Source organism: Sinohyriopsis cumingii, chromosome 15, assembly GCF_028554795.1.
Source record: "Sinohyriopsis cumingii isolate HCF-2022 chromosome 15, ASM2855479v2, whole genome shotgun sequence".
Lineage (NCBI taxonomy): Eukaryota > Metazoa > Mollusca > Bivalvia > Unionida > Unionidae > Sinohyriopsis > Sinohyriopsis cumingii.
The window spans coordinates 140,709,914-140,737,364 of record NC_142975.1 but is presented as its reverse complement, the minus strand read 5'-3'; the positions used below and the strand labels follow the sequence as shown (position 1 = coordinate 140,737,364).

Sequence of the window (27,451 nt, the reverse complement as noted above, 5' to 3'; positions counted from 1 at the left end):
ATGACGTCCTTAATGTACGTGTAGTTAAATATTCCATTGTGACGGACGTCCTTAATGTACGTGCATTTGAATATTCTATTATAAATGACGTCCTTAATGTACGTGCATCTGAATATTCCATTGTGATGGACGTTCTTAATGTACGTGTATTTTAAATATTCCTTTGTAAAGGACGTCCTTAATGTACGTGTATTTGAATATTCCATTGTTAAGGACGTTCTGAATGTACGTGTATTTGAATATTCTATTGTGAAGGACGTATTTAACGTACGTAAACATGGCTGGATTCGAATGTGATGGACGTCCTTAAAGTATGTTTTCGTGACTATATTCGAATGTGAAGTACGTATTTAATGTACTTGTTTTTGACTGTAATAGAATGTGAAGAACGTCCTTAATATACGTGTACTTGACATACATACATACATACATACATACATACATACATACATACATACATACATATAAGGGAGGGTGGAAGCTCACAATTCGTAACAAATCGCTTAATTCCACGCCGTATGTATGGCTCCATGAAAACCAATGACCTGGACAAGTCATCTAGCGTCTGGATCCATTTTTTGCAGTTTTGGTCAATTTATTAAAATTTGGCTTGAACACTGTTTTAAAGACCACCCCCTTAAAATCTACTTTTTAAATGAAGTTATTAAAACCCAAAAGAAACGATAAAACACTAGCGCGTCATGGAGGCAAGACACTCCTTTGATATGAACAATTTGATTTTATTCAGATTAAATATACAACGGAACACATTCTGTAAGTGCAAAAATAACTTGAGATAGGAGTTTATGTATGTATATGGAAAAACAAAAACATTTAATCAATTACATAAACGACTGGATAATACATTACATTAGGAAGAAACACTTCTTTTTGAAATAATTTTTTCACCGAATTTCAAACACAAATATGTTTATATAAATAGCCGATTTGTTTTAAATGATAAAATTAGTTTATCATATAATCGAGTGAACGATCGAAGTCATTGCCTTATATAACTTCATAACCTGTTTATTCCGGTCCACTCCAACTTCACTCTGGGGGTTCCTCTAGGTCCTATCGTTTTTTCCCTTTTCCGACCTCCCTACTGTCTCGCCTACGTTTGGCCCTCAAACTTTGTGTGGGTAGGTGGATACGTAAGTTCGTAGTTACTTAGATAAGTAGGTACGTGGATACGTCAGTGGATACGTCCGTGGAGCTATTTCCCCTTTCAAAATAAACAGAAGCAACCTAAATCTTCTGTCAGTTGTCCGACTGGGAACATATCATTACTCCCCTCTCGTTATGTCATATATCGTTCTGTCGGTATTCAAACAGACCAAAGGCTATCTGGTCAAGCTAAACATGGCACACCATAAGCAAACATAGTTTCACAAGATTAATGTACATCCTAATGGCTATTTCATCACTGATTCCCACTAACATTACACTAGACATAACAGTTTCGGTCTCGTCTCAATTACACAAATGAATGAATGAAATTCATGACATGCCTTAACTACGTTATTTTCAGCGAATACACACATTCAAGTCTTTGTCATACGTGAAAGCATCTAAGATCGGTGAATTCAAGCGGATTCTCGTAACTTATATCAACTAAAGTAATGCATGCAATTCTTAGATTCCTATCGCAATCAAGACAACAAATTCAAACAATTTGTCAAACTCACATAAAGAAGATCATTGTACGAATTCAGATAGATTAACTCAAACAGTTACACTCATTTCAAGAGAACTGATCTACGGATTTAAACAAATAAATTCATGCAAATATAAACAATTAAGTTCAAGCAAATCATTATATTGATATCAACGTATTACATGAAATTGATGCAAATACCTTGTGCTTTCAAGCTTTGTTTGCGTTTACCGCCAAACCTGTGTCTATTGAATTTCCAGTCATCCAGTCCCTTTGACAATGTTTTACGAGAGAATTTCTTCCAAATTCACTCTCGGAGTAAGTATTTAAGATGCAAAAGAAAAAAATTAAATTTTATTTCTTAGAGTAAAACGATTGGTTTTCGTCAGGGCCACACTGGGTCTAAGTGTATTTTAACAAGTAAAGGTTCTGGAATATGATCACGTGACCCCTTTTTGCGTTTCAGAATACGATAGAACCTTTGTTTTGGAGAGAGATTCTCAGTAGTTAGGCTCTTACACTGAAAGTTGTATGTTGTGCTGTTTGGAGTTATTTCAGATTACTTGGATTCAAAAGGATTAATTGTTTTGTTTTTTCTTGGAAAATACGTGTGTTCATATAAAATTGTTGAACAAGGACAGCTTTTATAAAAATTTATTCAGATTTCCAAAACCGGAGTGATATTTCTTGTTTATAAGGAACTGTAGACTTCAACACTACAGATTACATGATACGTCATTGTCTTTCATATTGGATTCTTCGTCGGGACTCGAACTTGAAATTATTAGTACATTTTGTTATTAGGACTTCAAAAATTTTATTCGTGGATTATTCTTGGATTATTTTTGGATTTGATTCTGAAAACCTAGGTTCATATATTTTTTCATTTTTACAGAATTTTTACAGGGAAATAATTAATTATATTTTTAAAAGCTTGTTGTTTTCACGCTTTCTTGTGTTACTGTTTATTCGTGTCTAAACACGCAACATAAGACAAAGCTGTGTGTTGGCCCCAATCCTTTCACTGTGATGTTATCAGTCATGTTAATTGATGTCTTCATGAACTAGTACACTGGGATTGACATTACATACCTGACTGGTGGCAATTTCTTCATTCTGAAGAGGCTACGAACACAGACGAAGTGGCCTCCTATTTTTGACGACTCTTCCCTGAATGCCGGATCGGAGACTGACATGCAACAATGAATGAAACATTGTTCGTCTGTGTGTGACAATTTCTGTCTCATAATCAGTATCAAGATGACAGTGGTGATGTACCCACCTGCACCGGGAAAGCCTGATGTATAGCCCACCAAAACCTCGTGGCAGTTGACAAGTTCACCTATCGCGGCAGCACACTGTCATCGCTGTCCACATTGATGATAAAAGCAACACCATAATCGCAAAAGCAGCGTGTCAGACTATATTTTGGGAGTTGACAAGCATCATTCAGCAAATAATAACTGATGGTCTGCAAAGTGATTATATTGCCGACCCTACTGTATGCGTGAGAAACGTAGATGGTGTACGGATGCCAGGCCAAGAAAGTAAACCATTTTCACATGGGATGCCTGGGGACAGGGAGAGGGACAGGGTCCCAGAGTGTCTCATATGGACAGACATTTTAGGCATCTGGAATTTGCTGATGAAATCACACATGCGATGGGCAGAAGAGCGACTACCAAAGAAGATATTAAGTGAGCTGAAAGAGGGGTTCTCCACCTGGCACAGTCTCATCCATACTGGAGCTGTATTAAGGAGAAATGCAGAGGCAGAGCGCGAGTAGCGTAAATCTCTGTATCCCATCTTGTATTGATTCAAGCAACCCCAAGCGGCATCTCCTGTCCAATATGTCATAGACTGTACAAAACACAAACTGGCCTGATCAGCCGATCACGTATTCACATTGACCTAAATCAGTTAATGATCTCAATGTCATCTTTGAACTCGAAGGGACGAACAAACAGTACTAGGTAACCTTTACTTTTAGTTTGTGTATCAGACCCAAAGTAATACATTTAAAGGCCGGCTTTCTTTCTAGATGAAAATAAAGCTAGTTAATATATTATATATCGGCCTGTTTTGTCTTGACGTTCTAAAGGAATACATAATAGTTATATAAAAGTATTGTGGTAGTACGTACATAATGATATACATTATTACAAAATGGTTAATTATCTCGGCTAGAGGGTTTAAACAACCCACAAGTGAAGAATCAATCTTCATATAGAGCCGAAATTATAGTGTTAGATATTAGTACTGTTAGTTATAAAGCTCTATTAGTGACCGTATAAGAGATTTATCAAGTCAGTGTAAAATTCGTATCGAGCGAAGCGCTAGTACCAAGTTCATACGAATTGCACAGCGACCACCTAAAATCTCTTATACGGCCACAAGTAAAGCAAATAAAAAATTTGTCTCACCGGATATCTTTTTCACTTGACTAGAAGCAGTGTCTTGTTTCTTTTCGGCAAGATATTCCGACAATGCATTAACAGTATGATTACTTGATTGGAATGTACTGATAAAGTTGATTTTCATCCTTTAGTCCGCAATTTCTGTCGCTGTAAGATATCTGAAGCGTTATGTTGCGATTGTAAACAATTAAGGAGAGACAAGTCATTATAGCAAAATCTAATATGGTTCATTTCCTTCTTGCTTCTTTAAAAAAAAATAATGGTAATGGAAACCTCACCCTCATCGAAGATAGTTAAATTCTTTGTTTCAGTTGAAGGAAATCTTAAGACATGACTTTATACCGAGATTATACACAAGCAGTTTGCCGAAATCTTACTTTATAGCTTGGTAAAAGGTAGACTGGAAACGGCATACAAGTGACAAAAGTTCATTTCTACACTTGTTGTCTTACTCAATGTATTTGTATGTAATTCTGTACCGAACAAACTACCCTTTTTCGCCCACATTAAAACTTTGACGGAAGCATGGATGTTTGGTCTATTATTTCAACTTTTTATACCAAAATAGGTAAACACCACTATGTGAGTGTGCATTTATTTAGATTTCTACATTCATACACGTTGAGAGTTCGTTTCTAAAATGACATTTGATTATAATAATGTGCCAAAGATATGCTTTTGTCTATGAAAAGAAAACACTACACTAATAACAAATGAAACGAATTATATTGTAAATAAATAAATTTTATCGTACGACTATCTTTTCTAGATTATGAAAGATATACCAAAAATAATAACATTCATAAATGACTTGCCCAAAGCCCCAGGTGCTATTTCGGTTCAGTGTCTTTAACTTTGGTAGCCCAGGTGGAACGGTTAGTTTCATATACTTTTTGTGAACATTAAATAACATTGGTGTGGGTAGAGAGTTGATGGTATTCTTACAACCTTCTACCAGTATTTAATACATTATAAAAAATATGAGGTACAAAAGTAGTATATGGGAGCGATTTAGCGACAATGGGACTTTAGTGTTAAAATAGGGGTTTTTCGCTTCAGCGACAATGGGAATTTAACATGGGAATGACACCTGGGGCTCAACGGGAATTGAACATTGGTAACGTCATGGAGTTTATAGCGTCGGAACTATTTATCGGGTGAAATGCATTTATAGGGACAAAAGTTGATAGGGACAAACAAAGACATACATAAACAAGCAAATACACATCCAAACAAAGATGGAAACACATAGAAAAGGTCAGAGATGTTCCAAAGAAAGACTCACATATAGAATAGAGACTCCAATAGCGACAAGGGAAATGTGTAGGGGTTACAAGGATGGTAGAGGGACAAACACAATAGAGACATACACAGACATAGACACTTATACCAACAAATAACTATACCATATAAAGACAAGACAAATTTGTCAAAGGAGTAAATCTTTTCGAGACAATGGTGTCGCCCTGAAAAAGGCCTTTGGGTTTCATGCGCTACTGTAGGTAGGTAGGTAGGTGAAATGAATTCGATAGGGACAAAGGGAGTTTTATAGGGACAAACAAAGACCAACACACATACACACACACGCGCTCGCGGGCGCACACATACTCCAACGATATGTGTTAGCTTAGAATGTAAACAAAGATGAACTTTCACAAAATAGACTATCCCTTACACAACAAAAATTACTATACATCACTTTATTTAGAATATTTAACACCCCCTAAACACACTATCCCAAAAATCTTTTTTTTATATCAGAGTGTAAGCGAAGAAGGGAAAAATGGGGCTATTTTACTTTGTAAGTAGGGTAAATTGGATACAAATACAGAGTAGAATCGTACGTTGTACTTTTTTTTTTGTGTGCAGTTGAACCGGATATATTCACACTCACATATCTGCTTCTCCAATCCAGAAAATTTATATCTCCATGAATTAATGGGTTCCACACTGCAGTAACCATTTAAAAAAAATAGAAACTGTATTTCAGACAAGGCTGACATGCCTCAAGCACTCATAACGTCACAACAAATAGATGGACCAAGCTTCATAACATCAGAATACGACGTTTTCTTAAAACTGCATACATTACTGACAATAAAACACTGTGATGCAAAGAACCTTTCCTTGTTGGTTAGTACCTGCAATATGGATATAAATGTATCCAAGCTTGGTAAAAAGTAGGGACAGATGGGCTGACTTTTTAAAAAAAGTAGGGAAAAAAAGAAAACCTAGTGAAAAAGTTGGTAAATTAAGAGTCATTTGAAAGTCTTTATATTGTTCTTTACTCGATGTGAGGACTGCTCCATGGATGGAGAGTCCGCCTCGGGTGCGGGTTCAAACCACCGGCCCAGCCATACCAAAGACTTATGCAAATGATAGTAGTAGCTGCCTTGCTTGGCACTCAGCATTAAGAATTAGTGTTAGGACTGATCGACTTGGTGTCAGGCTAATGTGAATGGGTGGGACATGATGCTCTATGTCTGCTGCATGATTCCCCAGTGCTAGACATTACTATAAACTAGCACACACACATACGCACGAAGTGAGAAGGAACAAGAACTGTCCTATTCATATTAAACAGGTGCTCTGCATACATAGTCCTAAATGCGCCTTTTAATGACAGGTGTCCTTTATACAGAGGTATCCATTTGTACAAGTTTCACTTTGCATGGGACATGGTCTGAATTTTATGAATAAAGCATTAGTTTTCTTCAGATGACTAACAACGCTCCATCTGTCAATAATTTATGGTCCACATTTTGCATTGCCATCTTAAAACAGCTTGTGCAATTGGATGTTACAAGAGTTATTACTTTGGTGTAATACAGCATGACGACACGCGTATGTTATTTAGTACCAAGACAATTAGAGTAAAGTGCCTTGCCGAGGGCTACTGTGATGTCCTTGGTCAAGGCGATTTAATTTGCACTCGGCACTAAATAACCGATCTGTGTTGCTGTGCCGTAAAACAACAAAAAGCTTACGTGATATAAAATATTTCACTACAAATCACCCTACCCCCAAGAAGAAGACATCAGACAAGTACGTTTTGATTCGATCGGTTTATTTTATGCTAGACCTTAAAAAAGAAAATACACCATTTATTATGTAATGTGCAGAATTGTAAGATTTTCACAAGTGGTGATCACCAACAGTAACTTAAATTAAATTCGATATACTAGCCATCTGATTGGATGAACATGAATTTCTCATCTCAGTGCTTAATCTTGACGAATCAGATCTTTTAAGTAAGGACCTAACTTTCAGAGATGTTGGTGAGATTTGGTTCAAGGTTTGTATTGCACAACTTTAGCCGACGATTTACTGAATATAGAAGATGACAAAACTGACGAGAGGATGCATGCCTTGGCGTTCATGGCAGACGATCTCCTTTCCTAAAACCAGTAGTAAGGTCTTTACAGAATAAATTAACAATGTCTATATTAATATATACATCCAATATCTATATACATATATAAATATACGATGCACCAGGCCCATTTAGTCTACGTACTTTATTCTACGTACTTGCTTTCGTCAGATATTACAATTTTCAAGATGAGATTTCGTGCATGCTTGTTTAACATTATTTATGTCTGGCTTATTCAGTCGGTGTTAATTTTTTGTGCTTGTGAGACTGCGACGTTTTGATAGTCTTGCTCCGTTCATCATGAATATAGTCTATGTTACTCTATTGGTAGGCTGGATTTATAACTTAAGCTGTTTTATCTTAATACATTTAGTATATAAATATATAAATAATATACCAAGGATCATGATGTGTACGCCTCTGTTTGTCCACTATTGCCTTTGTTATACCCACGCTTTTCAATGACAATGCAGGGATCACGTCAAACCGTCTATCTGTCATTACATGCATGCTTGTAAGTGTGCCCTCTGACGTCTGCGACTTCAAAAATCTCTCCTCAATATGTAGTGTTGCGAGGAAACCATAACTTTAACAACGGGATTAACTTATAAAGAGCAAAGTCAATACATTAGACAAGTAGGTATCAGTGATCGTTTTTCCTAGAGTGGTACAGAATTGTGCAAGAAACGCCCTGACCAAGTCACATAAAGCCATCATACCCAGAGTTGTAGTTAATGGCAGAAAAACGTGTGAGTAAAAAAAGTAATTAAATGAACGACACGTAGGTCACTGTGACCTACTTTTTCCTTAATTATTTCAGGAAGACCCTACCTGGGTTTCATAAAAAATACCATGCCTATTGTAGGCTTACCCATAAGACGAAACTACACTGCTGGATTTAGCCTATATATAGCTTATTCATGATTGAAAAGTAAGTCACTCTGACAATTTCTCGATCCAGTTCTTTCCTATGAAGCAAAGTAGTATCTTGGTCAGCTTAAAGAAATCATGCATGTTACAAATAAAGTTATGCCAAGAAACTTTGATAATAGGGTCAACCTGTAAGCAACATTGTAATTAGTGTCAGAATAATTTTACAAAATTTACCTTTGAGTGGTTCAGAGTGTTGCAAGGAACAGAGTTCCATGATATTATGCATAAGACTGGAGGTAATTTCAAGTAAACCAAACTTCTGCGCTTCTACGCTTCACTGCAGATGACACTGACAACGCAGATGCCGCCGAGAGTATAGCATAAGATCTCCCATTCTACGGACAAGCAAAGTATAAAAAGGTTCGTCAATCACAATTCATGACCAATGTGAGGACATACATTTGTGACATTTTGAGGCTTAAAAAGTAAATTACATGCAAGATAATATTTCCAGTCCTAAAAGGTGAAACAAGTCGACGATAAACAACCAAGCTGTTCATTTTTAAATAAAATCATGTCAGTCTAAAATAAGTAATGAAAGTCAAGGTCAGAAATCTAGAATGTCAATCTACAAACTTCCAGCATATGCTTGTGAAGATACCTCTTCTGTGCAAAAGCTCGTCCGCATTTCTTGCACTGATAGTTCTTGCTTGTAACAGTGTGAATCATCATGTGAGATCTCAAATTCGACTTGTCTGCGAAAGCTTTGTCACATCCAGGATACTGGCATGCGAAAGGTCGCTCTCCTGTATGCGTGCGTAGGTGACCTTTCAGAAGCCACGACCTTGAAAATAATTTTCCACATATGCTACATTTGTTCTTAGTTTTGATATGGGACTTTACGTGAGCAGTGTAAGCTGACATCAACCCAAACACTTTCTCACATTCGTGACACTTAAGTAACCTTCTTCCATCCCCAGTTCCCAAAAAGTCGACTCGGATATTATTCATGTTTCCTTTTCCGTTTGAACTGTCTTTTCCCGCATTACATGTCTCCTCCTCCTCCACCTCTTCCTCTTCCTGATCCAGATCAAAATGTTCACTATCGGTAGATACAGATCTGCATTTTGATGCAATGCTGCCGGTATTCGATGAACTGTCATCGCTGATGTACCCAGATATTGGTGTCGTTTTGTACCTTTGCTCATAATTATTCATTGCAGGATCCAGACGAATTCTTTCCCGAAAAAAGTTACCCATGCTACAAAATGATCCACGTGAAACAAACGTGTTTCCTGAATAATCATGTGATGACTGGTCATCCTCGTTTATGTTAGCAAAATTATTGGTTTTGTCTACCTCCGTGTCTTCACATTCTGACTCGCTAGAAGAAGAATATCTGTCTTCTTTATAAATATTCCCCTTTTGCTTCAAATTTCTAAATAATATTTGGGTCTCGTCATTGAGGTCGGCCCTGTTATTGTCAATGTCTTCTTCCTCTCCTTCGCTGGAAGATGACTGGCTTGCCAGTGGACAGGCTTCCAAAAACTCAATTGTCTCCCTTGGGTTTACACCAGCAAAGTCATACCCAGGAACGCGGAGGCACATGTAAAATCTTGTTACGAAGGACAAGTAACTCAGGGATTTATACTTTACTATGGTGTGTTTCTTCTTGGTATGTGTGGAAGGTTGGATCGGTTCACGTATTGTAGGAAGAGCAAGACGGTTCAGTGTCCCCTCCTTACTAAGTGGCACTTTCTTGATGGATAAGCCGGACCTTGTTGTCATAACATAAGGGTCACATTCTGAAAGCGGAAAGATCAGCTGAAAAATTCCTATAGATGGAAACATTTACTTACTTATCTCATTATCTTTTCTTTCTCTCTATTCATATAATTATAACATGCAGAAATTCAAATGCACTGGATAAAGAATTTATATCTTTAAAGAAAAGAAAATATGCGAGTAGACATTATTGCTCCGGTTCTTGGTTCATATCGAATGCTGAATATTTAGTTTACCGGTGCTAACTTGATAAAATAGCTGCATTACGTATGTGACAGCTGTTGCTGAGGAATATCAACCCTGTCACATCACCATGCAACCAGTTGGTTGATATAGAACGTGTCACAAAACGTTCCCCCAAAAATTCATGTAGTCGAAAGACTTAACCCTAAAATAAAGCTGATATAACATTAGAATTACTTGAAATTAGGATTACTTAATGCCATTATTGAGTAAATAGGCAAACATTATCACAATTATTGCACATGGACCCATTCTAAAAATACCACAAGATACGACCGGATTCGAATCCAGTAATCAAGTATCATACACCAAAGAAGACCAAATATTATTGAGTGCATGGAAACAACAATGTTTACACAAGTTACCAATTTGCAACTTGTGAGGGTTTGGATTTTTTTTAAAAATTACAAGGCCACTCATTATAGTATTTTTAGCCATTTGTGAGGAATTAAACAGTGTGTTGACAGACATCGCAACATCACACTCCCTGAAGTTATCTATTTTAAAACGGACTTTTTCCTTGCATCATATCTTTGCAATTCCTGGGGAAACAGGAGATTACATGTTTTAGAGCTTAAAAGAGGTCCTTTGCTTGTACTACACTTTTCATAAATGTTTTGCCTTGCATACATGTACTTGTGGCATAATGTGAAAGTAATATTTTGGACTTGTTACACTATGAATATGATACACATGCACGCTACAATCAATCAATAGCAACAGCAGTCTTTGAAGTAAGACCGTTTTCTGCCAATTTAGTGCAGTTGATGTCGCTTGATCCGGATTGCAATTCAATCTGGAAAGTTTAATACCCATATAATTATAAACCGAATCGATTTTTAAGATAATCTTGGACATTACTTGTTACTAGGTCAATTTAACAGTACAAGAACAAGATATTATTGATTAACATCTGACGTTACATGTCATAAGGGTCCTACTAAACCCTGCCAAGACACGCAAAGACAATGACACGCAAAAACATACAAACACATGCAAAGACACACAAAGACATGCACAAACACGACAAGACATACAAATAAGTATTCAGCAACTAAATTCCGGGCAACATAAGCTACAGAAAATCTATTTTTAAAACACATCATCTTTAGAGTTACATACTAAGTAAGCGAGAATTGCATTATATATGTATATTTTGTGATTTTATTTGGAAAAAAAAAACGCATTAAAGTTTATACTCTTTATCATTGCATTTGTCGTTTATTTTAAATTTAGATGAACCAGACTTTATAAACAGTAACATTCAACGTTTCGACAGTTAACATAATACTAAACAAGATCATGTCTGAAAATATGTGTTTTGAATACATTTTAGTAGTATTTCAAAATAAATCCAACACTGGAAGTGTTGATGTGCCTATGATGGCCCGAATAGTAATGATGTGCCAACAGTCTTTTGTTGACTACTACTACTACCACTAATAATAATAATAATAATAATAATAATAATAATAATAATACCAAAGAAAACATATCCTTGTTTAAATTTCACTATAAATCCAATACTGTAATCTATTTGTAAGAATAATACTGTGGGTGAGCACTTTGTACTTTTCCAGTGAATAAATATTTTTAATAAATAAATTCCAACCCAAATGAAATTCTGGACACAACAATAATACTGATTTCTGCTTCAGTTGTTATTGAAGGAATAAATCATTTTTCCAGTAAACAAGATTTTATACTCATCTACCTGACCTAGGTCACAATAGTGTTTTCTATAAACAAATTTTATTACATAATGGAAAATTTCATTCTAAATGGTTCCAAATGTTAAAAGAAAAAAAAAAATCTTATTATAATTAGAAGGTCTGTTACTAAAATTATAACAAAGAACATGGTAAACACATTGTCCTTGACAAGTTAATAATCCTAATATTTATCCTTCAGACGGAAAAAGGTAAACAGTGTTGTTTACAAACCTTTTGATTTTGGACAGGGTCAACTACAGAAATACAATTGTTATTATGTCCTCGATTTATTTACTCCGTTGACTGAACACTGTCATAATCGTGCAGTATTTTACGATATTGATCTCGCGTGCAATTCATATTGAACTCACGTGAATAAAGGAACTACTTTCTATTGTAAACAAACAATGGAGGCAGACGCCAGCACTTTTGATTTATTTTATTTGTCTGTGGATGAAGTAAACCACTGAATGAACTAAAGCAGATGTTTCGTGGACTGCCAAATGCGAACTGTTTGCCACATTACGCGTTAACTTTCTTGATACAACGTTTCGGATTTAGGCTAGCTATAGACGCCAGACTGAGTCCTTACAAATAACATGCAAGTGACATGGCATAAACAGTCTTGTTTAGTTGGTAATAAGAATGAAAAAAAAAAATGCTTACAGTTTTACATCCTGAATTTTCTAAAAATGTACTTTCCAAGTTCTGCAAATCCGAATTACATGAGCTATGTGATGGGTTCTCAAGCTTGATTACACATTTCGAAATTGTACTGCAATTTTGACTATATTCCAAGTGCAGTTACATCCTCCTTACTGCACTCAAAATGAAATAAAAATGATATTCCATAGCGTCTTTTTGATAATTGCAATTGAAAGACTTCATATATTTTTTTTCCAAATTAAGATTTCAAACATTCAATGACAGAACAGAAACACATTTGCAGCTGTCAACACGCTGTTAAAATCCCATGTACTTCATGTAGAATTGGCAAAGATAAATCCAGTCTATAATCACAAAATTTCCCTGAATCGACAAAAATACCAAAATCTGTTCATTCTAAATCAAATGGAAAAGTTGTTGCAATATGCATTCATTCGCATTATGACTCCAAATTTCACTTTTAAGCAGACCAAACGCCATTTTCTTTCGAAAGTTATGTCTAGCGCGTGACTAAGTTCAAATTTAACTGGGCGGAGTTATGTGCGCATTAATAATGTTGTTGTGTAATGATAAATCAGCGCTTGTGTATTTAGTTAGGAATACGGCAAACATTCAGTTACTTTGTTTCTTGTAGTGTATTTTTGTTTATATAATTAAGCCTGGTAGAATAAGAAAATTAGCATATAATAAAAAGGTTTCAGCGTTTGTGTGGGAAAATATGACCTGATTTTGTCGGTTGGATATATTACACTTCCAAGTTCGTGCAATATATCATCCGAAAAACTCGTTCATATTTTCCCATACAAATGCAGTAACCTATAATTACATAACCCACAACAGGTCATGAAATTAATATAAAAAAACTAACTAAAAACAACCTAACAAACAATGCAAATTAAATATGCATAAAATATGTGCATAAAAATGTACGAGGTACGTTTGATTTGTTTCCAAGTATAAAAAAAAATTTTTTTTTGCTTGCGGCATTATTTATGTTTAAAGCATTTTAAAATCTAGCTTTAAAAATGTTGCTAAAACATATTGTTAACTGTCACTAGCCGTGGACATGAGTCTATTTCATCAGTTTATTTAATATTTCACTTCTTTTTCTTTTGCTAATATAAGTGCCCTTGATTCAGACGTTATCTGGCATGCGGACGGACATCAATACGTAAATCGTACAGATGGGCATAGTGACCTTAACATATTAGAACGTTATTAATTTTTAATTTAGACTGAAAATAATAAAAGTGTGAAGGGACAAATTTCTGCCGATCTATGAAGAACACATTAGTGTGAGACCAGAGAACAATTAATTAGATTTATGGAGGCAGGTCGCTTGTTAAATCGCTATACGGCGAGAATGTCTAAATATCTGTTCGGTGACTGTGGTGATTCCTAATTACACTTTTGTTTATATATCAGCCAGACGGACTATTAGGGACACGGTAAACTTCGGTTTCATAGTGGAACTGTCAAAAATGAAATGTTCCATGAACCAGTAGTCGCAACGTAGAAGGTCAAATTGACCCCAGATTTGGCGCCTAGTTATAAAAAGGCGGTAAATATATTTAATCCTGATTGGTTACGCTAAATAAGGGGCGTGTTTCCCACACTAAATTTCCTAGTTTTAATATCGCCACATCAAAAATTTTAATCAGTCTAAGCTTTTCTGCAAGAGAAAACAAGTGTAAGAAGACCCTGAGAGTAAATTTGGGAGATATTCTCTCGTAAAACTCTCGTCCAAGAGGACTGTTGTCGAGGAAAATCGACGAACAAATTTGGCGGTAGAAGCGAGGAACGCTGAAAGCTCAAAGGTATTTGTGACAATTCCATGTAATTTGTTGATACCATATATAATGCTTTGCTGAATTTATTTACTTAAATTTGCACGAATCTATTTGCTACATTCGTATATCAATTTGCTTTATGAAGTATAACTGTGTTGAGTTTATGCATAGGAAGTCGTACATTAATCTTTAGATAAGTTTGACGAATTGTTTGAATTTGTCGTCTTGTTTGCATAATAATTAGATTTTAAGAATTTCATTACGAGAATGCGTGTGAATTCACCGAATTTAGAAGATTTCACGTATGATAAAGGTTAAGTGTTTATTCGCCGAATATGACGTAGTAAGCATATAATGTATTTCATTCATTCACTTGTGTAAATTGAGGCTGGCTCGGAACCTTTATGCCTCGTGTGGTGTTAATGCGTAATGAATTAGCCATTAAACTAACTAGGGTCAGTATAGGACATGTGTTGCCGACTGAAAGCCTTAGCATCTGTTTAGTACCGATAGTAAGATCTGATAACGAGAGGGAGATAATGCAAGCCCCTGTTATCATAAACAACAGAAAATTTAGGTTGTCTCTATTTATATTTTTTAAAGGGATAAAATAGCTCCTGTGACGTATTATCTCTGAGACATATCTTGTGACATATTAACTCTGAGACGTATCCTGCGACATATTATCTCTGATACGTATTATCTCTGAGACGTATAGAGGAATACGTATTATCCTGAGATCAAGTTATATGTGAATCTACGTGCCACAAACAGAGTTGAGTACCGAAAGAGACAAGACATAGGGAAGTCGAAGGAACAGCTACAGTGGAAGTGGAGTAAACCGGAGAAGCAGGTTGTGCAATTGTACAAGGCATTGACTTCGATTGTTCACTCGATCATATGATGAACTAATTTTATCAGTAAAACAGATCGGCTAATTTATTTAAATATATTTGTGTTTCGTAATTCGGTGAAAGTTGTATTTCTAGAAGCAGAGTATATTCCTGATGTAATGAATTCTCACAGTTGTTTTATGTTACTGATTAAATTGTTGTTTACTTGTACGGGGGCTCGTGTTGGTCTGTTCTATATCTCTGCTCAGATCTCTATCTAATCCACCGATAAGTTTCACCACTTATATTTATATTTAGTCGAACCGGGCAATACCATCGAGGGTGGTCAACCTCTAGATAACGACAACAAAATTAAGCGGACACCTTGAAAGAAGGTAAAATCTGCCAACCCACAAACCTCTTGTAAGAAGAGGAGACTTTGTGTAAGGTTTCTACAAAGTGGACCGTGGGTCGCTTACAAAAAGGTTTCTGAAATTAAATGTACGAAGTATTGTAAAACAGTACTTTCTGAAAATAATTTTTTTCTTCTTCAATTATTGGGATGTGAAAGGTGTTTTTTTAAATAATTAAATGCGTTCACTCTACGGAACAAAGTAGGTAGCATATACGTGTTAAATATTGTATCAACATCGCTTAACTTAATGCGCGATTTTAAGGATATATTACAAATATGATAGGACGGGGAATAGGAAGGTCGCGACACATACATGTAAAATGCACGTAAAAAACACTCAAATTACTCAAGTCAATACATTCACATACTGCATGAATCCACTTTTTGCATGCAACACATTGCACTGACCCAGTGTTGTGATTCTTGTCAAGCACCACACAAGGGTAATGTTCAGTCCTGGGCTTCTTGCGGGCCCATGCCGACGGAATTTTGTTACAAATAGGATTATGTCATACAGATTAGTAAAAAGTTACATAATAAACTTTGCTTATCAAAGTGAAAGCATAATTAATTAATATAAATGCAAAAGCTAAGTTATTTAAATAAGTCCAATAATTTAGAATTTGAAAAGCAGTGCTTTATAAACTGACCTTGAAAACAGAAAGCGGTCGACAGGGATTTGAAGATGAAAAAAAAAAAAAGCAAATCTTTCTCTTTAATCTCTCATAAAACTGGCCATTTGCTCTCAGTTAATTTGTGAAGGTTATAATTAAAGGTTAAATTGCCGCGGTAAGTCTGACAAAGAACATGACAAGCAGGCCGCTATTTGACATATGGTTACTTGTTAATCACCCTGTTTGATTACCCAATCAGTAAGTAAATTTTTTATAACATTTACCACCATGCATTTGCACCATATAGCTGCTATTATGCAGAGGTGCCGTAAAATGCTACTACATTCGTACGTATCGTACTGTTGTCACTGGCAAACTAGAACTTGCTCTAGAATGTTGAGTTCAGCTGCATGGGTGGACTCGCTTATTAGCGTGCAAGATTTTAATGAAATGTTGGCGTGCGTAGGTATATGCAGTTTGTTTTCGTGCATTTAAGCGCTAATAAAAAGGAATTTCCGCAGGTTATACATACCTTTTGATGTTTTGATGATACAGTGTAGATGTGTTTGATGTTTAATATAGCTTTGAGAAATTAAATTTGAATTCATTTGAAAAAGTACGAACATTTTCATCTGCAATGCATGAAATAACCAGTTATTTAACCCGGCTGATTGTCCCAGGCCCTATTCTCTTTGCTGTGGTTTGCCAATGATCGTGGAATCGCGTTGGAAACATGATAAACTTTACACGTGGATGAAGCTCTATAATTGGACACTAGTCGTATTAATTCACCATGTATATAAACCAAATGAAGCGAGCGTTAAATTTAAACAACAGAGTTAACGTAATCATTAATTTATTTGGTATTTTGTACAAACCTGCAAAGAAATGATTTCAATGAAACTTGGTGCGTTGACTGACATCAACTGTCACGTACTAGGTTTTTAAAAAATTTGAAATGATGCAATGTTTAATGAAGTAATATTATGCGCAAGCCCCCGCCCCCCACTCCTTGGTAAATAAAGTTGCTTTCTTCGATATATATATATATATATATATATATATATATATATATATATATATATATATATATATATATATATATATATATATATAATGCAAAATAACCAATTTTTGACACGTAAAATTTCAGTTATCCAATAGATACTTGTCATGATTTGCAACCTAAATTCTTCTCTCTTATCAAACTTAATTAAGCATCTTCAAGGCTTGCTTAATCTTGTTTATGTTTATGTCAAGAAATTTAATTCCCCAAAATCAGTTGGTTATAAATATATATTGCTTTGTCCCGGCGCCAGATGTCTATTTTGCGGCTGCAAAGCATTAGACTTTTCATCAGTTGTCCTTTATCGTCTGACCAAAAAATCTGCATCGTTAGAAAGGCCCATCTTCCAATATTTTGCCACAAGGCCAACTGAAATACATCGATTTTTATTTTCTCCTGGCCGTCTGTCCCACGTTCGTTGGCTCTAGTTTGCATCGACTCAGAGAATTTAAATTTGGAAGGCTCGTTTATGTCCGAGTGGTTTAAAATACTTCGGCAGTTTTTATAACTTTTTCCAAATTTCTGCACATTTTTTTCTGGATGATTACACCATAACGGTCTTTGATACACATAAGAAATTTCGATTATTTACAGACGCACGTAGACTACTTGATTCGAGTCCCATGCGGTTTCAGAAACCTTTGTATCTGCGTGTCTGTGTGTGTACGCTCGTGTCTGGCAGTGACTTATTATTACAGCACAGCTAAATGACAGGTCTTGTTTTAGACTGGTGCCTGAATTTGGCTCATACTGGTGTCCGTGCTGGGGGAGGGGGAGTGTCATTAGCTATTGTTTTCCTTTAACTGATAAAAACAAGTGTCCGTGATATGTCAAATGCTTTTGTAAGTTTCCAATTTTAAGGAAAGTAAGTGTACAGAAAACAAACTATATGTACGTTGCTAGTGGTTTACCGTGCAACATCAGCATCATCGACAACAACAATAACAGCTACTACTTCCTTTAAAACTCGTACCATTAGTTAGAATCACAACGACAATATACACCGCACATACAGCATCGACACAATTACTAACGGTAATAGTGGTGAATTATCAAATGAAAATAAGAGGATAATTTCAGCACTTCATCAAAAACAAGTGCGTTACTTACGATTCGATTAAAAACTTCAATAAGTATACACAAAAAATATATAAATACCTGATATTATTTTATTGGTGCACCTAACCAGGGTTTCTGGAAGAACAGACATATATAAGGCCCGGGATTTACATATTCTATAAAATTCTCTCCTCATGATAATATTGTCAATGTTTAGAAAAGTTGTCAAAGGTACAAAAATAAACAGGGGCCCCGAATGGCCGAGTGGTCTAAACCGCTCACCGTTACGGATCATTGCCAACTCACCTCTGTCCGCGTGGGTTCGAGTCTCGGGTTCGGCCAATGTGGGTGTGTGAGAAAGTTTCACAGTAGCTTCTCGTGGGTCGCTGTTTTTTTTCCGGGGATTCCCCGGGTTTTGTTTCTACCATTTATATTGGCCACCACCATGTATAGCCTATCCTGTGCTGAAAAAATCGCGTTAAACCCAACAATAACAACAACAAAAATAAACATGAATCTCGCCAATATAAGCATATTTCGAACGGACAATATACAGATGGTATTCGACTACGAGTGCTTTTGCATAAAGAAGCGCCACTACAACCGTTTCAGACTGATCTGGATAACATTCAAACCAGTTAACCATTGGTAGTTAGGTTTTGCAAATTAATGAGCAACCATGTGGAATCGGAATTCAGACTGCAAATGTACCACTCATTAAGTTAATTATGTCTAGATGTAATACGGTTAAGTACAGAGGATGTAAGAAAGAAATGAAGGAAAATGTAAACGTCATTCATGCGTCAAAATTCACCATATTGATATAATTATAAGATATTTCTAACAATTCGTTGATGTTCCAACTCTATGATTATAAACTAAGTAAGAGAAAAGAGCAAAATCCAAAAATTTTTGTAAAATTCAACAAATAATTTATTTCCCTGGAATACAGAGTAAAAATTTAAAAGGAAATTACAGTATTGTGAATCAAATTCCACGTAGTCCTGAAAGTTGTATGACAAGTCCAAATGCATAAAGTTTCAACTGTATTCCAGTGGTATTCCAAATAAGTTTTAATATTGAATGTGTTGATGTGCCTATAGTCTCGAAAGTGGTAATGTGCCAACGGCCTGGAGTGTGATAATAATATAATCCCAAAATGTTCTTGTCTGAATTCACTTGAATTCCAAATTAATGTTCCAGTCCAAGAACATTATTGATTAGAACTTTGTATTTCCAGTGAAAAATAATTTGAATTAATAATTCCATCCAAATGACAATCTGAACACAACAATAAGGCTGATTCTACTTCTAAATATTAAGGCAAGAATGAGTCATTTCTTAACATTACAAACAATATTATAAAAAAAGCTTAGACACCAAAACGGAACCAGGATGAGGGTCAAAAGTTAATTTGTAGAACATTCCAATTTGTCAACAAGATAACGTATAGTACTAAAATTATAATAAAGAACGCGGCAAATATGAGGTGGAGCTGGATAAAACACAACAAACAATACAAACTGAATATGCATAACATTAAAAATACACAAATAAGCCAAGCATGAAAATTGCGCAGATTAACCAGCTTTAAATTTGGTTCAGGTACTCTCCTTTAAATGAATCAACATACCAATTATAGTGGCGCTCTACAGTTTCATATTTTGCATAGAGTTTTAAAGAAAAAGAATTTCCCCGGTTTCCCTCACTTATCCTGACTATCTAAAAAAAAGACACTGTATATCATCGTCATCGTTAAAAGAACTTTTAATTCCCTTTATTCCCTCAACTGTATATCATCGACATTGTTAAAAGAACTTTTAATTCCCTTTATTCCCTCACTTATCCTGACTGTCTAAAAAAAAAGACATTGTATATCATAGGCATTGTTAAAAGAACTTTTAATTCCCTTTATTCTGGTGTATGATTGATGGGTGTACTTTGGGTTATAGAGTATACAGCTTGGCTTTACTTCAGATGTGCACCTATACAACCCCCCCCCCCCAAAAAAAAAACCAATGATACCTCAGCTTTGTTATTTTCATTTCCTGGACTTCAAAGGTAAATTGTTTATAAAAAAAAAATAGAGTAGATAACTTTTTTTAAACTTTGTGTTTATTTTGTGATTCTTTCGTTGCACTTTCAGAAGCGGTTAATGTCTCCGATTCTCTGTTTTAATAACTGATAGTGTATTAGATTAATTCAGGCTGATTTACCAGCACATGGGAGGAACCATTTTGGTTAGCTGTGTGTTTAGATCATGTACAATTTCCACAAGTACAATATCCCAAAATTTCAAAAACAGTACACGAAAGTAACATAGCGGTATGCCAACATTCTCTCCATTGTGCATGTTGCAAATGCAAAACAACTTCACATTACACCTCTCTCTCTCTCTCTCTTTCTTGGAAGTATATAATATCTGTAAAGCGACCCCTGTGCCAATTTTCATGAGTATATAAAAATGGTCGAAGATATTGTGGGTATAAAGATCGAATAGCTGAAATTACACAAGTCGCTCAAGTGTGAACATTAGGTCATAATGTACTGCTTTATTCGTATGGTTAAATTACTTCCAAGAGACGATACCGGCATGGGTTCCAGTCTTTGGCTTGGCCAATTTTGGTCTGTGAGAAAGCTTGCCAGTAGCTTCCGATGCGGTGGTTCCAACCAGTGTTTATCCCAATTTTTCATCCAGTTATACTGGCCGTCATGTATAATCAACCATAGGCTGAAAAATGGCGTTTAATCCAAAGCAACAACAAATGAACTTTACGGGTCAGTTTTGAAGTTTGATGAGCGAAATAATTTACATGTATTTCATTATATAATCATCGCTCCTTCCCTCACATTGTTTGGCAATGGATAAAATGACTAAGTAGTGACAGATTATGTTGGCCTACCGTAGGCCCCATTTGTGTTCATTTACAATGATGACAGAGTATGTGAACTTCAAATTAGTATGAAGACAGCCAACATCGACAACCTAAAGGTGGCATTATAAGTAAAACATACATGAAGATTAGGTAAAGTTCATAATGGTATATTAAATTAGTCATTGGTCTTAAGATTACAAATAATTCTAACTGGGTGTTAGAGCTGTATTTATTCTATTCTACACATGCTTTAAATAATGCCTTATATGAGCCTGTCCGTTCCAGAGCACCTGCCAGCGGCTGACTTGACTTTTATTTAAATATCCCTAATATTTTATCATAAAATTACCCCAATTGTAAACCAAATGCAAGTGTTTTAACTAAAACCACATTTTCATTCCATGAAAATAGAAAATGTGTCATAAGTCATATAAAAATGTGTAAAGCCCCTAAATTGTCGAAAACAGGTTGCTACGGTAGACAAGGGCACTTGCCATTGTTTACGACTGAAATATGGACATAAATACCAATATCATTCATACATATAAGCTCCTACCTATATTTCCGAAATATTTTCCACTTTTGTAACCTCTAATAGCGTTCATAAGACACTTAGGCATCTTGAAAGCTTGCTGCCAAATTTCATAAACGATGGGCAAATCATCGCTGATCAGTTGCAGGAAAATTCGTATTCTCGCGGTAGCGTTCGTCTGCAGTTTCACGTGCTATGACGTCATGTTGCCGGGCAACAAAGAGGAACCTGACCATATTCTTTTTCAACATTGTATTTGAAGCAAATTTGACGTGGATATTTCTAATTTGCGGTTAGCAACAACAAAAGCAGCAGCGATAATAATAATAATAATAATAATAATAATAAGAAGAAGAAGAACAACAACAATTAAAAATAATAATAGTAGTGATTGCGGTTAGCAACAACAACAGCAGCAGCAATAATAATAATAATAAGAAGAAGAAGAAGAAGAAGAAGAACAACAACAAAAGCCCTTCATTCAGGTCGTTAGGGACATATAGTCGTACGACCTGACGGCTAAATTAGCCGTGCTCATTGAGCACATAAACGCCAGGGGTGTGTGGTACTAATTCCTTCCGCTAGAAACATTTAGTATCATGTTGTGCGGGAATAAACCCCTCGCACATGCCCTTTTGAGCGCACGCGACGTAAATCCAAGTAATCAATCAATAAAATAGCAGTGATACTCATCAGGATGAATGCCGATATTATTTAAACCATCTTTATTAATAAGCATCTTGTATGCAATTATTGTTCACTTCGTGGTTATATTTATCCTTTATCGAAACTTTCAGACAATCGTACTCTAATATACTCGGCAGCCCCATATGAATTTTTGAACAATTAGCTTTACATTTCGGAAATAAATGAATAAATAATTATTTATATAACAAGTGAACAATTCATTGGAAGAATGACTTCCATTCCTTTTTTAATTTAAAAAATAAATAAAACAAAATTGAAAGAGACACTGTGAAATAGAAGATGGGAAACCAATTAGGTGAGGATGTCATAGTTTGTTTATTTATTTGTTTGTTTTTATCTTCAAAACTGCAATACATCAATCTAGGTGTTATGTTGAGTCATGTGACGTCACTGACTTAAATATTATGTCACTTCCTAAATTGGAATGTTTTGAATTATATAAGTACGAATTTCTATGACGCTTGGATGCTTTGCTTTGAAAATGTTGCTTTTCTTATAGAACGTTTTGATCAACTCCCGAATGTAAATTTAACCAGCCCCCCCCCCCCCAGCAAAAAAAAAAGAAAGTGTAATGAAGTATAAATGCCTCACTTCAGTGACCTAAACGAAAAACTTAACCTGACACACAAGCGCACGTAGTAATGGACGGAAAGACGAGGTTAATACCATGTTCCCTAACCGCCGGTTCGTTGTGGGAAATTTAAAACAAAAACGTATAGTTACAGTTTTTCTATATTTTTTATGTCAGACTCATGATGCCCATTTTCAAAAATGGTTATCATATATAAACCGAGATATTACTTATATTACGATGGTGGTGGTGATGATGACTATTGTTTTTGTCCCCCACATATATTTACTTGTCTCTTTAATATCTTATAAAATTATATATACTCACAATTTAAAAACAAAATATGTTGTAACGTAGGAATAATGTGCAAGATTTTATTTCTTGTTGCAATGTAGGAATGGAGAATGTACCCTTTTCCCCAAACCTGACTATAAATCTACTCATTCAACTGTATAGAAAACTAATTGCACTAAATTGCGATATTACAGTTTTCGTGCTTTAACTAAACCTTATCGATTCTTTAGATATTTAAATTAGATGGCGAGAGGATGAAAATAAATTATGAATGTGAAAAAGAAAAAAAAAAACAAACGGAGATATAGGTGAGAGATACAGAAGGAATGTGGAACCAATATGAGTAAACCTTAGACCTTGTTTAAAAAAAAATAGATAACGATAAGGTTGTGAACAAAACGGAAGGAAAACAAACCATACTTGATGTACGCACCATTCTTGTTGTTGCTGTATCGTCTTATCCCATGGTTAAACTGAGTAAGAGAAACTTGCAGGGGGAAAAAAAGAGTTACTGGCATTACGCCTCCCTACTAGTTCAGTTGCCACTATCTCTCATTAAAAATATTTGCAAAAAATAAAAAGTGCATAATTAGTGAGATAACTCATCAAGATAAAGAAAAACAAAACAATGGATGTTGTATAATGCACGCATGAATTGCGTGCCGTTTAAATAAAATTCCAAGACGTCATCTTTGTTTACTTATGCGTCATGAAACGTCAGTGTATACACAACGAGGACATACGCAGTGTCGCCACCTCAAAAATCCACATGGGAGCTAATCAGATTCGTGTAAATATAGATTTGCAAGCATAGCCATGGATGACTTGAGTAAGAGCCCTGAGAAAAGAAATGAAGTACCCATCACTAAACCACCTGATAATCACAGTGCCTGTTGTGAACAAGTCATACAGGAAAATAAATTACAAAAATCTACAGACTGCGAGGGACTAGAAAAGCCCAAGAGTGATGCCAAAAATCAAGGCAGCCGAGAAATTATCTCCCAGGAAAGCAGCAGAGGATCGTTGCCTACGACAATATGTGGCGACCAAGACACCTCGAGATCTGTAAAAAGCGAAAGTAATAACACTACGTTTTCCCCTCAAGTCGAAATCAAGAAACCCATTTCATCTTGGGAACGTCACAACGACGAACAGAACAAGAATGATAAAATCGTGCAGGTAAAATGTTCAGAGGAAAACCTGGAATCGCCTGTAAAAGGTTTGGTGCAAGAAAAAAAAGATGGCGACAAAAGCGGTTCGGATAAAAGTGAATCTGATTCACTAGGAGACTTTTGTCGCTCAAAACAGTCTGACCATCCGCTTCTAGTAAACTTTGACCATATGTATGTTTCACAGGCCTATCCCAGTAATTCGGTAACAAACAGACACATCGAAGAAAATTTGTCGCCAGAGTTTGAGGAATCCAATGAAGAGTACTGTTCTTTTGACGGTTTTAGATTTTTTGTCGCAAGACCACACCTGGAGGGAACATATCAGTCAAACGAGGAGACAATTAACAGTCCTTTAGATGAACAAGAAACTGACATGTCTCCGCCTATATTAAATGCCAATGCCATTCAAAGACATTTCCAGGATGTCATGAATATGACATCCTTTCGGCCATTTATAGATCCAGAAGCTCGAAACCAAGGCTACGTGATATCCGACCTCTTCAAATTGGATGGTGCAAATAATGAAGAGCAGAGAAAATTAAACGATAAAGTTATCTCGGCAGATGAACGAGCTGCAAGAATCTCATACAAGAAAACAGACTGTCAAAAGCACATAAGTCTGCAAAACGTATCAAGTTCAAAAACGAAAGCAAGAACTGGGCGCTGTAGAGGCGAGAGGCGTACAGATTCAAGCAACTCCTCTTTGTCATTCTGTACCGGAGGAGTTGGGAATTTAGCCAACCATACACCCGTTTCCCTTAATCATGAACAATTTTCGACTGTCTACAAGGCTTTTGAAGAGGAGAGAGAGTTTAACACATATATTCGGTTCATTGTTCCTATGTTACAGAAAAGGTGGTTGGAATATCTTAATCTTATTCCAGATCAGCTCCATCAATTTGAACTAGAAAACGCTCGCAATCTCGGGTCAGCGCCTGAAGTAATTGAAATGCTAGAAGACAGAGATCGCTATGTATGGCAACTTGTTGAGGAACTCAGATTTTACTGACATTTGTTTATTTTTGACAAAGGGCAAATATATCAGTTACACGCCTTTTTATATAACGTAAATTCCTATCAGAGAAAACTGCGGTGTCCGAAGACCGCATACAATTTATATTAGCAATAAGTTTGTGCCAAAAATTTGTTCACTGCTTATCAATATTACAATGCGTACTTCTCGGTTTTAATTCATAATAAATATCCCTCGCCAGTACTTTGTGCATAAGATACCAGCGTAAGATCATTGAAGAACGTTTAATTCCGAAAATCCGTGCTAGCAAACAACACCTCCCACACACGCCATTTTGTCCTGTCAAGATTGCCATTTATTTATCAAGCTTATTTCATTCGACAGGTAATATGTTCCTTTCGCGATTAATGTAAGTTAAATCAATTGTTCTAATTTGAGTAAGTCTCGCGTTTTTTGTTTTAAATGACAAATTTACGTCTTTTTTAGCAGCTTAATCAAGATGTTTTCATACATGACATCTGCGTGCAATATGTACGGAAAGTGGACAAATTTATTTGCCGAAGAATTGTTTATTTACTCCAGCTTATGTAAAAGGTCTGCTTCAAAGTTCTTCCCCTACTAAAAATAATACACCGCCTGGGACAATGGCTCCATACTCATACTAGACTAGATTTTTTTCAGTCTTTGAAATCGTTTTACTATTTATCCATTTCCATGACAGTGTTATGTACATAAATCAACTGCGGAGGAAAATAAAAATTTTCCAGCATGTTTTTTTTTTTTTATGGCACGTATTTTAAGAGGCTTACCTCCATTTCGGATTGAAAATATTAAATATGTGGCTAGCCATATTTACTTGCAGATATCTATCGTTTCAATTCATCCCGATAATTTCGCCAGAACGCATGTCTTACTCATTTACTCAGCTAACCTTTTCGTCTTTCTAGTTTTCGGATAATTTTATTATTATTACTTTATATCTTGCGCATGCGCTATGTCCTCAGACAGCTTAGGCCAAATTTAGGAAATTAAGTTAAGGTCGCTCAGTCCATGTTCGGTACGTCTAAAACGGTTTGCCACACTCTCAATTGATTTCAAAAACTTTCCCAAAACGAAGTTCTCTTCATTCATCCAATAAAATACAAACTCTTCTAAAATTAATACAAGTTTCACACATTACATCATGTCGTCTCTTGCACCATAGACTATTTGTTTAATGGCCTCATGTTAACATGTACCTCTTTCACACTGAAACTATATCATTTGCTTTATAAATCAGTCAAGAAAACTCTTCCTTACTCGACTGTATTCACAAATTCGTTGCTTTGTTTTCTTTTTCTGTATCATCAGAGAAATACTGAAGTATCCACACAGCATAGTCGGGAGGATAGGTTAGCATGACAAACCAAACGGTTGTAAAAGTGTGTTATGTGGACTGAGCGACCGATACTTAAACTGCCAAATTTGGCTGGCGACAGATTAAAAAATATCTGAAAACTCGAAAGAAGACTTGAAAAGCTGACTAAATTAATGCGACCTGGCAAAAACTCATGATGGATCGGAACAATAGCTGTCTGGTAGCGGGGAAGGATGATCAGGTTAAAATAGCGTACTCTATTTCTTTGCTTCTTAAGCTGTAGTAAAACCTTGAAAACACATACCGTCAAAAAATGCAAGCAAATTTTCATTTTCTCTACGCACGGTTTATGTTTACCACGCTCTAGAGCCTTTGAAATGGAAAGAAACAGCCAAATAATATAACTATTTCTAAGGCAGAAGAAACTGAATATACGAACGCATGTATGAGTCACCAGTGTATAAA

At 35.7% G+C, this 27,451-nt stretch overlaps 2 protein-coding genes across 2 annotated transcripts; one reads left to right on the top strand and one right to left on the bottom strand.

Annotated features, from left to right (window-relative positions):
• Positions 1-7,165: 7,165 nt before the first annotated feature.
• LOC149782922 (uncharacterized) lies at positions 7,166-22,046 on the bottom strand. Its single transcript, XM_089934946.1, has 2 exons — positions 21,936-22,046; positions 7,166-10,125 (listed from the first exon to the last, which is right to left on the bottom strand). Exons 1-2 carry the CDS (start codon positions 21,997-21,999, stop codon positions 8,936-8,938), a joined length of 1,254 nt encoding a protein of 417 aa, XP_089791072.1. The 5' UTR covers positions 22,000-22,046; the 3' UTR covers positions 7,166-8,935.
• Positions 22,047-24,248: 2,202 nt separating this feature from the next.
• LOC149782921 (uncharacterized) lies at positions 24,249-26,870 on the top strand. Its single transcript, XM_089934945.1, has one exon. The coding sequence runs from the start codon at positions 24,301-24,303 to the stop codon at positions 25,663-25,665; it is 1,365 nt and encodes a 454-aa protein (XP_089791071.1). The 5' UTR covers positions 24,249-24,300; the 3' UTR covers positions 25,666-26,870.
• The last annotated feature ends 581 nt before the right edge of the window (positions 26,871-27,451 follow it).

Coding starts and splice junctions, on each gene's coding strand:
- LOC149782922 (XM_089934946.1), bottom strand. CDS start 21,999: ATGCCTAAGTGTCTTATGAACGCTATTAGAGGTTACAAAAGTGGAAAA. Junction 10,126..21,935: donor AAAATATTTCGGAAATATAG/GTAGGAGCTTAT, acceptor TTCCGCTTTCAG/AATGTGACCCTTATGTTATG.
- LOC149782921 (XM_089934945.1), top strand. CDS start 24,301: ATGGATGACTTGAGTAAGAGCCCTGAGAAAAGAAATGAAGTACCCATC.